General features: G+C 37.4%; 1 protein-coding gene across 1 annotated transcript; it reads right to left on the minus strand.

Moving 5' to 3' along the window:
• Nucleotides 1-2,818: 2,818 nt before the first annotated feature.
• Nucleotides 2,819-15,807, minus strand: wif1 (wnt inhibitory factor 1). Its single transcript, XM_060889632.1, has 10 exons — nt 15,563-15,807; nt 15,237-15,379; nt 12,554-12,662; nt 12,235-12,375; nt 10,473-10,568; nt 9,187-9,282; nt 8,762-8,857; nt 5,494-5,589; nt 4,486-4,581; nt 2,819-3,535 (listed from the first exon to the last, which is right to left on the minus strand). The coding sequence occupies exons 1-10, from the start codon at nt 15,702-15,704 to the stop codon at nt 3,405-3,407; spliced, it is 1,146 nt and encodes a 381-aa protein (XP_060745615.1). The 5' UTR covers nt 15,705-15,807; the 3' UTR covers nt 2,819-3,404.

Consider the following 15,807-nt stretch of genomic DNA (forward strand, 5'->3'; position numbering starts at 1 on the left):
CTGGTCTAGACATGAGACTGTACAGTGTGTGGAGTGTGTATCTGATAGGTATGTGCATGACAGGAGGCTGGAGGGTGGGTGGCAGAGTGAATCAGAGCTTTGGACTGGTGCACAAATGTGTAAGTGGTGTGTGTGTGTGTGGGGTGTGTGTGTGTGTGTGTGTGTGTGTGGACTAGCACTAAGGAATTCATACTCATTACCAATCACAGGTGGTTGGAGTTAGCCTCTTTATTGGGCTGGTATTTGTACGTGGAAATTCTTTTCAGATGACACAGCCTTACACAAAGCAGCAGGCTTGTGCTTCAAATAATAATCCTGACTAAGACTGATGAGTAAATTTTGCCACTTTGAAGGATAATCTTTTAGTTCTGTTCATTAAGAAACTGAACAAGTAGAGAAAGAATCTACATACATTTAACTTCATACATTATCATGACTTTTTTGAGTTTAAAATAAACGTGTACTTCTATTTTACACATTTTACATGCAGGTGACTGGTTCCATGTTTAGCTGTGTCCATGTATTTTAAAATTTGTTTATATGGAACAAAAAAATGTTAATTAAATGTGGATGTCACACCAACAAGCCAGGAGACCACATTAACAGTAATCGAGTTTGAAATAGAAATCTCACTGTTTGAGATCTGGTAGAGTTTTAATAGATATGTTAAAATGGTGCTGGAGAATTCAGGATACACGTATGAGCATCCAAAAGCTGTTTAGAGGATATGAAAGGCAGATATTGCAGGCAGCTGGAAAGGAAAGGAAAGGAAAGGAAAATGTTGGGGATGGAAATTATTTGAGATTAGAGTTTGTAGAAAAAATTTCATATCTGTATTTTTATGAATTTTTCATTACCTAAGCGATATATAAATGGAGATTATACCATAGTATATTAACATGAATCATTTCTAATCTTATTTTTTGTACCTACTTAGAATAATAAGTGAACATCTGTAGAACATCTGTAAAACCTCACAAATGTTGCTGTACATCAGTTGCTATAAATTATGTTTCTTTTCATGTTCAAGTGTAGAGACCTTTGCACTGTTCTGTCATTTTATTTCATAGCTATTTGTTACTTTTGACTTTCATCGACTTCATGTGGAATATTGGCTCAACAGAATGTAGTGATGTAAAGCCGGGGTCGAGCTGTAACTGAAGTAATTTCATGAATTATGAGTGGTTTAGATATATGAGTTAAGCACCTAGTGTTTTACTTGGTCTTATTCAACAACTCAAAATAAAATTCTAACCAACAGAAATATTTAATATGGATAATAGATAGAATGTACGGATTTATCCATTTGTTTTATTCATTTAAAATTGCATAACATTTTGGAATAGTGACCAAGATCTGACCAAGACTTTTTCATAAAGATCTTGTTTTTTTTCCTCCATCATATTCGTTTTTCACCAGTAAAACATATGTAGGATTTTCAGTAGCTTGACAATATCAGTCATCTAATATGTATAAGTGCTTGGGTTGTGTTTGGCTTGTTAACCAAAGTTTGATGTAACAAGCCATTAACTGCATTAGACAGCAGAGCCAGAGCACAACTCTCCATGATCTGTTGGACTTCACCCACACTCGTCACTTCACACACTCAGTATGTGGAAGAAATGACTAATGCTGAATAAAAATGCTGCTTATAAGACCGTCTGAAAATGTCTCCTTGAGGGAGTCGAGTGCTGTGTAGAAGGAATTTCTGTTCCACGGTATATGCACTCTCTCCCTTTGTGTGTGTGTGTGTGTGTGTGTGTGTGTGTGTGTGTGTGTGTGTGTAACCTAATGTGAGAGTTTGGGAATAAAGAACTGCTGACAGACTGAACTGTTGTAGCATTTATACTATTTTTGAAGTATGTATTCAACGAGAAGACTCCAATTAATATATATGCAATATATATAAAAATATATATCAAAAGCAATTAATGCACCATATCACACAAAGAGCCACATGGAGCATGTTTATTTAAAGTGTGCAGGGCTTCCGTTCTCCTCACAGCGATATTGAATTCATAAATGAGACTGGTCAATGGGTTTTGATCAATTTTCTATGAAAGCAGCACTGACAGCATTAATAGATGCAATTCATATACCATATTAATGCACTGGTTATAATAAGTTGTTTAACCAGCTATTTAAAGCCTTGATATGGTGAGGAAATTTATAAGGAGAGATTTAGTTTAAAATTAAGGGAAGGAGTGAGTTTTTCCTGACACGCGAGTCTCTTCAAAAATGAAGACTTCCAGGTTCTCTGTAACCTGAAAAAACTCTAGTCTCCATGACTGGCATGAATTAAACAAGACTATCACATCGTCTTTGAACTGACATTGCGTCGGTCAGCTTTGTGCTCGGGGCTTCATCAGTGAACATTTGAAGGCTCCGGAAGGAAGGAATTAGTGTCAATGAAAAGTCTACAATAAACTCAGAGATGATGTTGACCTGTTAGTTCCTCATGAGCTCTTGGTTGCACAATTCCACTCAGCTACAAAGTGTTGTAGAAAGGATATTATTTACATGCACATTATTTACTGTCCAGTGTCACCCAAATGAGGATGATTTCCCTTCTGAGTCTGGTTCCTCTCAGGTTTCTCCCTCTTACCATCTCAGGGAGTTTCTTTGCTCATAAGGGATAGATGTTAGGGTAGACACTAGAGATAAATAGTAAATTAGCTTCTGTCAATTGTTAAAAGTGCTTTACAAATAAATTGAATTAAATTGAAGATTCCAAGTGGCAGCATGGACAGGGTTCATTTAGTAACTAATAATGCACATTTCAGAACATAAATGAATAATTTTATTTATTTGAGTGGTATATCACCTCCTTGATGATAACAGTCCATTACTAAATGCTTCTGTATGCCTATACACGGCTTATTTGCTTGTTATATAAAACTAAGTACTCAATGATTATACTACGTTGTCATGACAGTTAAGTATATATCCATTTCATATGGCATTTATACAACAGAATACACAAAAAAGGAACAGAAGATGGTGTTCGGAAGCCTGTTCAATGTCTCTATATAGAAGAGAGGGTGATAAAGAGAAATAGACTGACAAACCAACCCATGCACATGAGCTGCACACAGTAATTATCCTCCTCAGTCAAGTCATGCCCACACAAAAAAAACTTCTGGGCTGTAATTCCCTGTGATTCATGTCCACATTTCCAGCAGAGGCACTCCCTCGCATTGTCTGCAGTACAGAAGAGTCTGTCGGGGCTGTAGAGATACTCTGTCAAAAGAGTTCTGGAAGGGAATACTGAGTATAAACATAAAAAGGTCAGGTTCTGGTGGAAGCCGCAGTATAAATGGGACGTTGTCATGGAGAATGATGAGGATAAGTCCCTGAAGAGTTTGGGTCAGGGGCAGAGGGGAGCACGAAGGACAGCAAGAACCTTAAACTGCATAGTTGCTCTCTGATGGGCGGTTAGTGCCGGTGGATTCCTTGGTTTCTTTCCCTGATGTGGTCTGGGACTTTGGCCTGGGGTTTGTTTGGCGTTGGAGAATTGACAATCCCCCACGAAATCCTGAAAAAATAAAAATAAAAAATTAGCCTGATGCGTAATAATGAAGGATTTCTCAGTTTAGAGTCTGTTTGTGCATATCTTTGTTAATTACTCATAAACTACAAAAACATTTAAAGGAGCCACTGGTCAAATGAATTGGAATTTGCACTCTGATGAGTTTTCACAATTTGCTGAGCAACTTGTAAGATGCTTTGGAAGAAAAAGAGGCGTAACTGAGCAGCTCTGTGATGACTGAGGGGCAGAGCTTTTTACGGTTATTAAAAATATTTAAACACTTCAAAACATTACAAATTGCACTGTCTGACTTATCTTACCTTTGAAAACACTTTTTAGTTGCAACATAACTATTTCCACAGTATGTTTTTCTTTCTATCATTGTGACATTGTGACGTTCTCACTCTCACTCACTCATTTTCTACCGCTTATCCGAACTACCTCGGGTCACGGGGAGCCTGTGCTCTCAGGCGTCATGACTATATACAGTATATAACTATATATATATATATATATATATATATATATATATATATATATATATATATATATATACACACACACATATATATATATATATATATATATATATATATATATATGCATGAAAATAATAAGAAATAAGACCTTTAATGCCTGGAACCACATGTGGGGTAAAGGAAATGGAGTCCAATGGTGGCTAGCAATTACATAAAGCCTGTAATATGAACCCTTTCCTCCACTTTTGAACGGCTGAGTAAAACAAAGCTGCAGCGAGGAGCCAGTCCTACCCAACATACCACTCTCACTTTCACTTGAGCCTCCGGAAGCACCGAAGCAGGATCTAGAGTTACCATGGATTAAATGTGCTCATGTGTTTACGGCTTGTAGTTAGTAGCTGAAGCTTGGGAAAATGGCTTTAGAGCTGAGGGGTTTTAGAGTGAACACTGTGTGCTGTGATCAGGTTCCTCACTCACTCTTATTACAGTGACGTCCGTGCCAACCCTCCTGGCACTGACACCTGTTGGGCTCCACGCAGGTCCCGTGTGCTCCACAGCTGGGCTCACAGACAGCTGCACACACACACACACACACACACACACACACACACACACACACACACACACACAGCCTTAGGATTTCAAGGGGAAGTGTTGCTGTTCATAATCTTCTCTACTAACCCATAGACCACCAGCTGCTCATCGTGCTTTTCTGTGTGTGTGTGTGTGTGTGTGTGTGTGTAAATAGAAGCACCTTGAAATGGCCATATAATATAACATAATATATTATAATATAATATAAAAATAATAATTCTAGGGATAACATAAAATTCTAAAAGTAAATATGAAAAATTTGATAATTACATAAAAGAGAAAAATAAAGAAAATAGTAAAAATGATGTAGATAAAGCAAGGAATAGTAGCACTGAACAAAAAAAAAAAAGATTTAAACAATGTTTAATGCAAATAAATACTAATGAATTACCAAATAAAACAAAAATAAAACTAGAGTTAAAGTAAAGCTGAAGTTAAAAGATCCGAGATGCTCAGCATACGGCTTGTGGGAAGGAGATCCACAGACTGACAAACAGTAATATGTACATGTATAATGGTACCAATTGATTCTTGATCCCAATAAAAAACAATAAAAGGTTGAGTCAAAGTGCATTAAGGCAAGACTCTGGCAATGTTTCTACAAAAACTCTCCTAAAAATAAAAAGGTTTTGAGTTCATTTTTATTTGTGCAGCATTTTTAACCATGTGTACTGTTGCAAATTTAAAATTAAAATTTATATTTTTCCCTAATGAGCAAGCCAGAGGCAACAGTGAGAGGATGTGAGGAAGAAACCTTGAGAGGAACCAGACTCAAAAGGGAATTCATCCTCATCTGGGTGACACTGGAGAGTGTGAACAAATAATTTCCTAGAGATGTACATTAAAATATTTGCATATTGCAAGGTATAGAGAAAGGAATATTTTCCTCACCTTTTGAGCACAGATCTCCATGGTAGCCTTTGGCGCATTTGCATTTGTTCTTTCCTATACATTTGCCTCCATTTCTGCATTGCTGGCGGCATTTACCTATGGTACAAATGATAGTTACCTGCTGACTGACATACTGATTATTAAACAGTCTATTGGAAATACAAATAATATTGAGTAATATAGAAAACAGCAAATCCTTTCTGCATTTCTTACAGTGTATCTCCTACTGCTCTAGATGTTAACACGTGGAAAAAAAAGGCCTGGATTTAGTGATTTCCATCTGAAACTATTAAGCAGTGGAAACTGTGCATCGTGCATCTTATAAAGAAATTAATTACACCAATTTCGTTTTACAGCGTTTAGGTAATTAACAGCCTACAGTGTGATATAAAAGCAGAAAGTAATTGAAGTGAGGTAAGGGGAACTTTGATTCTTTTGTTAAAAAAATAGAAGTGTGCAGATGGACATCTTTCCATATGCTTGACTGTACAATTACTGGGCTACAGAATTTTACAGTGCCAATTTATGCCTTAAATTCTAAATCTTTATCTGTGGAAAAACAATATTTGACATTTTTATTACAATGGACTGAACGTTTTTATATAATGCATGTCCCCAATCCTAGACAGGACTAGAGGCATGTTTCTATTCCAGTACAATAGCTATTCCAGTTACAGACAGTTAAATCTGGGAAATACTCCTAAACTAAGCCTAATCTATATCATAGATATATTATATACTTTAATGTCTTAATGGTATTTCCCTTTAGATATCAGGTAACAGGAGTACATGAACTACAGAGCTGAAATGGAAATGATTAATCGTGTGAAAACATCCTGTCTCTGTTTCTGTCTCTGTCTCTGAGCTGGCGCTGGGTGGGCAGGGGGGTTGAAGTTAAGGCAGCATGACAGGAAAGGATAAAATGTAAAAGGTGAAGCAAAGTGTAAAGAGAACCTATTGGTTAAGGTGTTGGACTACCGATCGGAAGGTGTTGGACTGCCAATCGGAAGGTTGTGAGTTCGAATCTCAAGTCCACCAGGCTACCACCGCTGGGCCCCTGAGCAAGGCCCTTAACCCTCAATTGCTCATTTGCCTGCTAAATGTTGCTCGCCTGCTAAATGTTGGAAATGTAAATTAAAACCATGGGCAGGTGAAGTAAATAGCATTGATTATCTTTTGTTGCAGTGCAAGTGAACAGTTCGCAACATCAACAGTCCAATTGGCCACACATAAGGATCTGAGTGACTTTGACAAGGGTCAAATTCTGGGTCTGGGGAGGTCTTGTGGAGTTTTCCGGGTATGTAGTGGTTAATACCTACCAAAAGTGGTTCAAAGAAAGAGAACCAATAACAGGCACGTGAGCATTAGACATGGACCATAGAGCAATTTCTTTTATATTACATGGTCAGATGGGTACATGTGTGTCAATTATCTGGAAAAAGATCCCATTAGAATGAACTATGGGAAGAAAAGAAGCCAGCGAAGGGAGTGTGATGCTCTGGGCATGTTCTGGAAAAAAGTTGGGTCCTGGAATTTATGTCTATGTCACGTTGACATGTACTAATTACCTAGACATTGATGCAGACCAAGTACACCCCTTCATGGCAATAGTGTTCCCTAATGGAACTGTTCAGGAATAATCTGAGGAACATGACAAAGTGTGGGATGTGTTGGACAAACAACTTACAGTACATAAAGGATCTGTGCCATATACCACAGCACACCTTCAGATGTCTTATGAGTCCATCTTGATGGATCAGAGATGTTTTGTAAGCACATGGGAACATACACACTACCATGCAGCCGGTTTAAAGGTTATGGCTGATCTGTACGATCCAAAAGTCTGGGACTACATTGAATGTAGGGATTTTTCATCTTCATTTAAAAAATGCAAATAAACAAAAGGTTATAAAAGGTACAAAACATTGTGCTTATTTATTATACATATACAAAAAAGTTCTTGAAATCTTGAATCTGCACTATGTATAGGTTCCTATTTAGATGTAAGAAAATGTGTGATATTGGCCCCGATAACTGCTTTGACCAAAAGGTCAGATTTTCCTCATGCCTAATCTGAAGCATGTGTTCAGATGGCTCTCTGATGGATTTGATGCAAAATGGATTATAAGGTTTTGCACAAGCTTATGGTCATACGTCATTATAAACAGTGTTGCTGTAATCAACAAAATCCCATAGTGTTATAGAAACTCTTGTCTGGTTTTATTTATCTTTATTTAGTTGTTTTAGAATTAGCCTTAAAGTCGTAAGCTGCTAATGACCACTAACAACACCACACTTTGAGCTCATGGGCTGGAAATTAGCGCTCATTGTAGCATTGTTAAATAATGGCACGTTTGCCCATGTAGGTGCTGGCCCATTTGGCATTAGTGTGAGAAGACACTTCAGTTAGCAAGTTTATTTGGGGGCACCTCTGGAGACAATGTGTGGTCATGTGATGACATCAATGCAAGGGCTTTCCCTTTTTTTTACCTTCAGACACTGGAAAATTTAGTAACAAAAATGCATTCCATCTAATTCTTATATCCCATTGTCATTGAAATTTATAATTAAATTTTGATAAGTGTGTTTTAATTAGTATGATTATATAATCCTGGTTTCTCATGTTCGCTCCAGAGTTTTGGAAGAAAAACATCCTCCACCAGATGAACTGCATATGATCTGAATTTAAATTAAATCTAAGCCTGATCCAGCAACCATTTTGTGCAGGCATCCTACCCAACATAAACTTTCTTCCAAAAAGTCTTCCATTTTACATAGCTGTACTACTGAATCTGGTTAGATTGTTTGACATCTCTATTTGTGTATCATCAACATAGCAGTGAAAGACAAAAGTCTAACGGTATGCATTTTAAGTGAGAATAATATGGGACCTAAAACAGAACCATGTGGAACACCCTAGTGCATTATTCTCTGCTTTGAAGAATCGCCATTAATACTAAAAATGTGGTAGTTGTCCATCAAGTAAGATCAAAAGTAGGCAAGAAAATATCATGAATAATAGTGTCAAATGCTACACTCTAGAATTGTACCAAATAATAAATATATCTGCATTATAATCAGTAATATAAGCAGTAGGTCATTAACCAGTGAGCATTACTGATTCTTTTCATTCTTTTTTAGGTTTTTAATTTACATTTTTAGCATGTTGAAGGATAAGTGAAGGATATGCTTGAGAGGCTATGTGACAAATGTACTGTGTCAGAAATCTTATTAAGAGATGATCTACAAGAGCTCTGATTCTACTTACTTATTTCACAGTGTACACCCTCAAATCCAGCAGAACAAATACATTTTCCAGGATGGAAACATGTTCCGCCATTTAAACATGTAGTGCTGCAGTTTGCTGTAAAAGAAACAAAAGAATCAACTCTACAGGTTTATTCTGTCTATTCAATGTACAATACACTCCTCAGATGTTGACGTGAAAGTAATGTACCTTTGAAAATAATTTAAAGTTAATTTGTGGAACTTAAGGTCTATTCTTGTATCACAAAATAGCTTTTATTAATATATTACTATTATTATATATTAGATTAGTATTTAGATTATTTATTATCTCTTAAATGTACACACTTGCAGTATAGAAGATTTACCTTTGAGGACAAGGACATAGTTTATTACTCTAAGACACTTAAAAGTCTGTTTAGAATTTAAGAAGACATTCTCCCACACCTTTCTCACAGCTGACACCATAGTAGCCTGGAGGACAGATACACACTCCTGGACTCATGCACAAACCTCCATTCAGGCATCTTGGTGAACACAGGGCTAAGAGACAGACACAAGTGGATATCACATGAGTTTTTTTTTTTTTTTTTTTTACAAATTAACCCCAAATGCATAGCACTTCATGGCATGAAAATGGTTTCTTTGGAAGATTGAATTATTATTTAAATTGGCACCAGAGCAAAGGGTCTGCATAGAGTTTCTCCAGAAAAACAAACCCTTTCAGGGTGCTGGATATAAACCAGGGCATCTCAAACTTGTAAAATAGATTCCATGGACTCCATCAGTCCGCATCTATACTTTTCATGAAAGGTACCTAAACGTGTACAATAATATTTTCTTAATTTTATTCCAGAGCTTTTAACTGATTATATGTTACTTTTCAGCCTAATTTTACTTTTAGGCCTAAAAGTAACATATAATCAGTTAAAACCTCTGCTATAAAATTGAGAAAATATTATTGTTACTTTTTGGATTAAACCAAATTCCAGTAATCAGTCAACTATAGACTAGAATAGACTACTAACTATACAATCTCAATAATAAATACATTAACTTTAGTAATTGTGGATTGTGATATAAACAGATGTGGAAGTTGTAGCTCAGAGATTAAGACGTTGGTCTACTGTTTGGAGACCGGAGGACTATTGATTGTGAGTTCAAATCCCTACAGTGCCAAACTGCAACTCCTGGGCCTTTGATCAAGACCCATAACCTTCAGCTGTTCAGATGAGATAAACGTCGTTCTGAATAAGGATGTCTGCCAAATGCCGTATACGTCTGTGTAACTGGACTAAAGGCACAGACCTCTTGGCTATGCCTCCTGAACACCAGAGGCTCTCAAGAACCACTTCCTGTATATAGACAGCATCTGTGTGGATTTCAAAGTAGTATAGTAACGGCTAAAATTAAGCAACAGTGAAAATATTTGTAGCCTTTTATTATGCACAACTCCCCTAGTAATAAATCCAACCCAAAATATCACTGATCTCTGTTCTGAAAAAGTATAGTGTATGTAAGTTTCAGGTGTTTCAAAAGGGTAAAAAAAAGCACTTTTTCTCAGTAGAGACAAACTAACGTAAATGACATCATGTTTCCACCCAACCTGCCATTGTTATATATATGGGAAACATCTGATATTTTTGTGCAATTTTTGCATGAACTTATTTGTGTGTGTGGGTTTATATATTAATTATTTAATAGACAATAATTGCAGGATCACAGGCTATTACCTTTTTCACAATGTGTGCCATAGAAACCATCCTGACACTCGCAGACGTGCCTCTCGCTGCAGTAGCCTCCGTTCCTACAGCCGCCAGGACACTTTGCTTCAGAGGGAGAGAGGAAAATAAAGAGATGCTCTCATTTCATTACTTTAAGGGTCCTGCACACAACTGAATTCATCACACACAAGAGTTCAAAGGAAGCAAACATCAGTGCTTGAAAAGGCTTTGAGGTAAAACCACAAATAAAACCACAATGTCAGCAAATCTGTCAAATATGCCAATTCAAATTTAGCCCTTAAAATCTGGACTGCTGTGGTCTAGCTAGCATGGATCTTGTCCTAACTCTACATGCTGTTTCTGAAAGCCATGTGTTCTAGTCACATTAAAGGCTCATTCCATGGAAACGAGTGTAGCTTCCAGACGTGTTTTAAAAACAATTTCCTCTCTTTCTACAAGCAGTAGCGGTGTCTGGAATATTTGCTACAGCTGACCGGCTGCCCTAAGGGGAACCAGGCACCGACTTTCGTTCCTCTGCTACGGAAATAAAACACATATGGTATATTTGTCTCATCTTTTCAAGAAACAAATCCTGTCTGAGTCCAGTTATGGCCTAGCTTTTATCCACAGCCTTGACAGAATCCCTGCTCACAACAACAGTGGTGTATTTTCCTGTGTTTTGATCATTAGGCCACCTTCAGCTGTCACGGGCGAACGTGCTGCTTCCTCCCCACAGAGAGACCTCAGCCAGATGGACCATTTGATCTGTGGAGTGTGTGTGGAGGAGGGTGTGTAAGGAATGCAACACTAGGTGTGTGTGCTGGGGGGGTCACGGGCTGCAGCTGGCAGATTTCACATGACATCATAGGCCAGTCATGGCCTTTGTGTGTGAAACGCAGTGGGACCCGTATCACATCTCTCCCTCTCTTTTTCATCAATTCTCAAAGTGATCTCAAACACAGTGAACAACATGTTTCTGTGTGTGCTACACAAAACATCTTGGTTTCTTCGAATACATGCATTTTTGTATTATTAATGCAAACCAATACAATGTTGGACTTATATTAGCTGCATTTTTACACAGAAAGATTCACTGGCTTTCAGTACTGAGTTTTGACCACAAACCACAACAGTTAGTTGTCTGTCATCAAACAGAGAGCAGAACAAAACAAAAAAAACACTTCTTTAAACACACACACACACACACACACACTAATATAATCTATAACCACTGTGTCTCTGTTTATGATGTGTGCATTGTGTGTGTAGACACTGATATATATTGTTACTGAGAAAACATTCCCAGTGCATAACACAGCAATATGTCTGACTGATTATGTGAAAATTCTGACACTGGAGACTCCTTCCATAAATGCTAAATAAACATTTCCTTACAGAACACTTACTGTGTCAATAATTATGCATTTTTATTTGTTAAATATCAACATTTCAATACTTTCAGCACATGGATTATGTGTATTATCTGCCGTACAAGTTCTTCTCAATTAGCTATTGCTATAGAAACAAAAAAGAATAAATGCAGAAATAAAAAAACAATCACCTTGATATAAAAACAGCCTTGTTGTTAAAGAAGATGAATCGAATTAACCAGGTCATTCAGAATTAAGAAATCTACACTGCTGTAAGAAGTGTACAAACCTTTACAGATTAGCTGTATGTGCTTGCATGTCACAAAAAACACGTGTCTTTAACTCTTTCCTTCTTTAAATTGTCTGAAAACAAACAGAAATTTGGAAAGTGTGGTGTGAACCTTTTTGGCAGGTCTTAAAGAAGATGGCATTGTGTGGGGTCCTGAGAATGATGTTTCCTCCTCTGTCCATTACTAGAATGGTTACCTCAAATGCTGCAACTCCATCTTGCTCGCCTCGGCACGGGAAGCCTACCTGAACCACTGAGAAATACAAACCCATACACTATGTTTTATTGTGGACTATCAGACATCCATTAATAGATTTCTCATACTGGCTGTCCTTCTACGTTATAATATAGAAACAAAAAAAAAACATCTGAATGTGCTACATGCTAACGATATGCCTAAAGTCAAATATATTCAGCAAAAGCTTTTTCACCTGAAGTTTTATGAGGTACAGAGCCTAGAAGCGGAACGTTGACGATGGGGTCATCCATGATGTCCTTGTCAAAGGAACGCAGACTCTGGAACTCATAGAAGTAATCCTCCTGCAGTGGAATAAGATATGGTCTTTGCCTCTTCCCCTTTTCAAGTAACAAAAGTTTTGAAAGCTGATGTGGCTGAAGTGTGGGCCTCTGCTGTCCTCCTGCTGAAGGAGAGCACTTGGGGCCAGTGAAAGCACGATGAAAAGAGAGGTTACGGATGTGTAAATTTGATTATGCTGTGTAAGTCATCACAACAGAGAAGCACATATATCTACAAGGAGTGAATGCACCCTCCTGGTTTCTGAGTGTTGGATGTGAATTGGTTTATTTGCTCCAAGAGAATGAGGCTTTACTCCCTAAATAATGTTCTCAAAGCTTTGAAAATTACACACTTGTCAGGGTGGCTGTGATGGCATGGCAAAAAACACACACACACACACACACACACACACAGATGAGTAGATGAAAGTAAAAAATGACCAGTTTTTTTGGTCTCCCTCTTTTTCTTCTCGTTCTTCTTCCTATCTATTTCAGATTTATGGAGGATTGTGGTGTTTGATGAAGGGAAAATATACAGGCTGTGTAGAGAGCTTCGCTAATCCTTCTGCTGAATGGTAATAACCAACACAGATAACTCTCGCCGCCAGCCTTTTATGCCTGAGGTCTTTGTTCTTAAGCCTCAGTGGTAGGCTTTGAAGTGTGGAGCACCAGAGCCAAGGAAAAAGAGAACCCTCTCTCTTTTACTCTTGTTCGTTGTGTACACTTTTCTCTCCCTCTTTAACCCCACTTCTCTCTTTTCCATTGACTTAACATGCCATTTGTGGATTATGATCTCAATGTTCACGGCCATGTCATTTGTTAAAGCCGGCAGGATCTAACAAATCAGTTAGAGAAAAATAAAGAACCCTGATTCATCGCTTTTTTCACGGTTTGCATTTTGATCATTTAATGAGCTAGATTTTCCTGCCAGTTTACATTTTTAATACAGAAACTGGTCTTTATGATTTGAATCAGCTGGTTCTAGTGAATATTCATTCATTCATTCATTCGGTCATACTCATTATCCACTTTACAACATTTATCCGCAGCCTATCCTGGGCACAAAGAGAGCAAGGCAGAAATATACCCTAGATGTGATTCCAGTGCTTCACAAAGCACCATGCACAAACCCGTTTGCTCACTTATTGTCATCTACGGGAGAGATGCTCTGTTTGTGTAGTTAGACACACATGTGTTTGAGAATTGAAAAGAAAACAGAGACACAAGACACAAGGAGATCATGTGAAACCCCACACAGACATTCACCTAAACTCAGGTAACCAGGAAGCCAGAGCCTGTTAGCTCTCACTCGCTACTTGAAGTGAAGTATTCCAGAAATATTCCAATGATATTTTACTATCGTTGTAAATCTGAAGTGCATAAAATCATCTTCCCTCTACTCTTAATCACTGTTAATTATTAATAAATCCAGCACATTGAACAGTGGGCCACCTCTGTGACAAAACTCCTAAGTTCTTTTCTAGTGTATGTCTCAGATGTATGAATTACCACGTGAGCATACACTTTATTGGCACACTACAGAAACTTCGGCAAAGACTCAGCATGGAATTATCATTCTGTGGTTTGTAATTGGTTCCACCAGGACAAAAATCCTAACTGTGGTCCTGTATGTCTGGAATCTATCACAGTTTTCAAAGATTTCAAAGTTAAGCTCAGATCAATGTTCAGTATAATGCTTGTAAAAATAGGATGTGTGACACTACATACATTTCGCCACCCACTTTTATAGTAAATCCAGTGACCGACAACAATGAGGATGAACAGTGCAAAAGTAGTGCAGATTATAAAAAATATCTGTGGCTTAAAAGTAGTAGTGACCCAGCAGCTAGGATTCTGGACTACTGATGGAGAGGTGGTGAATTCGGACCTTGGTGTTACAAAGCTGCCAGATGTCCAGCCATTAAACCTTATGTGATTTTTGGATTAAAAGCGTCTGCCAAGGGAAATAAATGTTAAATGTAAATCTAAAAGGAAACAGGCGCCCAGGCACAGTGTGCTGATGGTCCGGATGTTTGGGCCACGTGCCTGCAGGGGCAGATAAAGCAGGCGCGCGCTTTGATCCCTGATCCAACAACTTTAATGCACCGAGACCTCAAACATCGACAGATGCAAATATACCAGTAAAATAAAGATTTTTATGTCATAACAATTCTAACCTGTAAAAACACATGGTTCGAGTTTCAAACAGTTCTAACAAGTTATATAATAGGTTGCGTATTACTGCATTATAATAAATAAGTCATCAATTAAAACGAGAAATTAAAATTTCCAATGATTTTTCTCAATTACTTTATGTAAATAATCAATTAAAATATGTTCATATTTAATATAAGATTTTAAAAAAATATAAGATTTTAATATTTTAACCGCAACAACATGTATATATATATATATATATATATATATATATATATATATATATATATATATATATATATATATATAATATTATTACAACATATATATATTATTTTTTAGCCCCAGTAGACATGGGAAAATAGAGATGATAAGATGTTCAGATAAAAAAAAGTGCAAAATATCCAGGCTGTAATTTGTAATCTGTGCTGGATTGTTTACCTGCTCGTCAGTCACTTGCCAGGTGAAGTTCACGTGGTGGATATGAACGGGGATGGCGGGCATCCGCTGCTGCGCCTTTCTGAAGTCGTGGGTGAACGGGGCCATTTTTCCCTCGGACACAATTAAAATATCCTCCTCGAAACCTGGCAAAACGAAACAATCATGCATTCCGACTATATTTAAACTGAAACAATGACAGACAGATATGAAGCAGTTGGAGATGCGCCAAAGATGCGTAAAAGATGCGTAAAATAATTACTATCTCATTCCTGCATCATGAAATGGCTTGTTTGTTTTTTGTTTTTTGTTTTTTTTTTGTTTTTTACCTAATAATGTCCTTGCTTGCCTGGCATCAATCCACATGTACAGACTTCCCTGCTCGGGGGCAGCTCCGACTAACAAACTTCTTAAAATTAAAATAAAGTAGGTCTTAAAACACAGCTGAAACATGAAAGTCATTAAAGCCATTGCGAACAACACTACTGCTTTCGCCCTGTTAACTGCTCTATTTAATAGGAATCTTCTTTATGTTTAAATCCTGCGAATTAAATGGATCGTCACTGCGTGTGCC

Source organism: Tachysurus vachellii, chromosome 16, assembly GCF_030014155.1.
Source record: "Tachysurus vachellii isolate PV-2020 chromosome 16, HZAU_Pvac_v1, whole genome shotgun sequence".
Taxonomy (NCBI): Eukaryota; Metazoa; Chordata; class Actinopteri; order Siluriformes; family Bagridae; genus Tachysurus; species Tachysurus vachellii.

Excerpts from the sequence above, each read along its gene's own strand:
- wif1 (XM_060889632.1), bottom strand. The coding sequence starts at position 15,704 with ATGGCTTTAATGACTTTCATGTTTCAGCTGTGTTTTAAGACCTACTTT. Across the intron at positions 9,283-10,472 it reads TGGCACACATTGTGAAAAAG|CCCTGTGTTCACCAAGATGC; the intron begins GTAATAGCCTGT and ends TCTGTCTCTTAG. Across the intron at positions 4,582-5,493 it reads TGGAGATCTGTGCTCAAAAG|CTGTCTGTGAGCCCAGCTGT; the intron begins GTGAGGAAAATA and ends GTGTGTGTGCAG.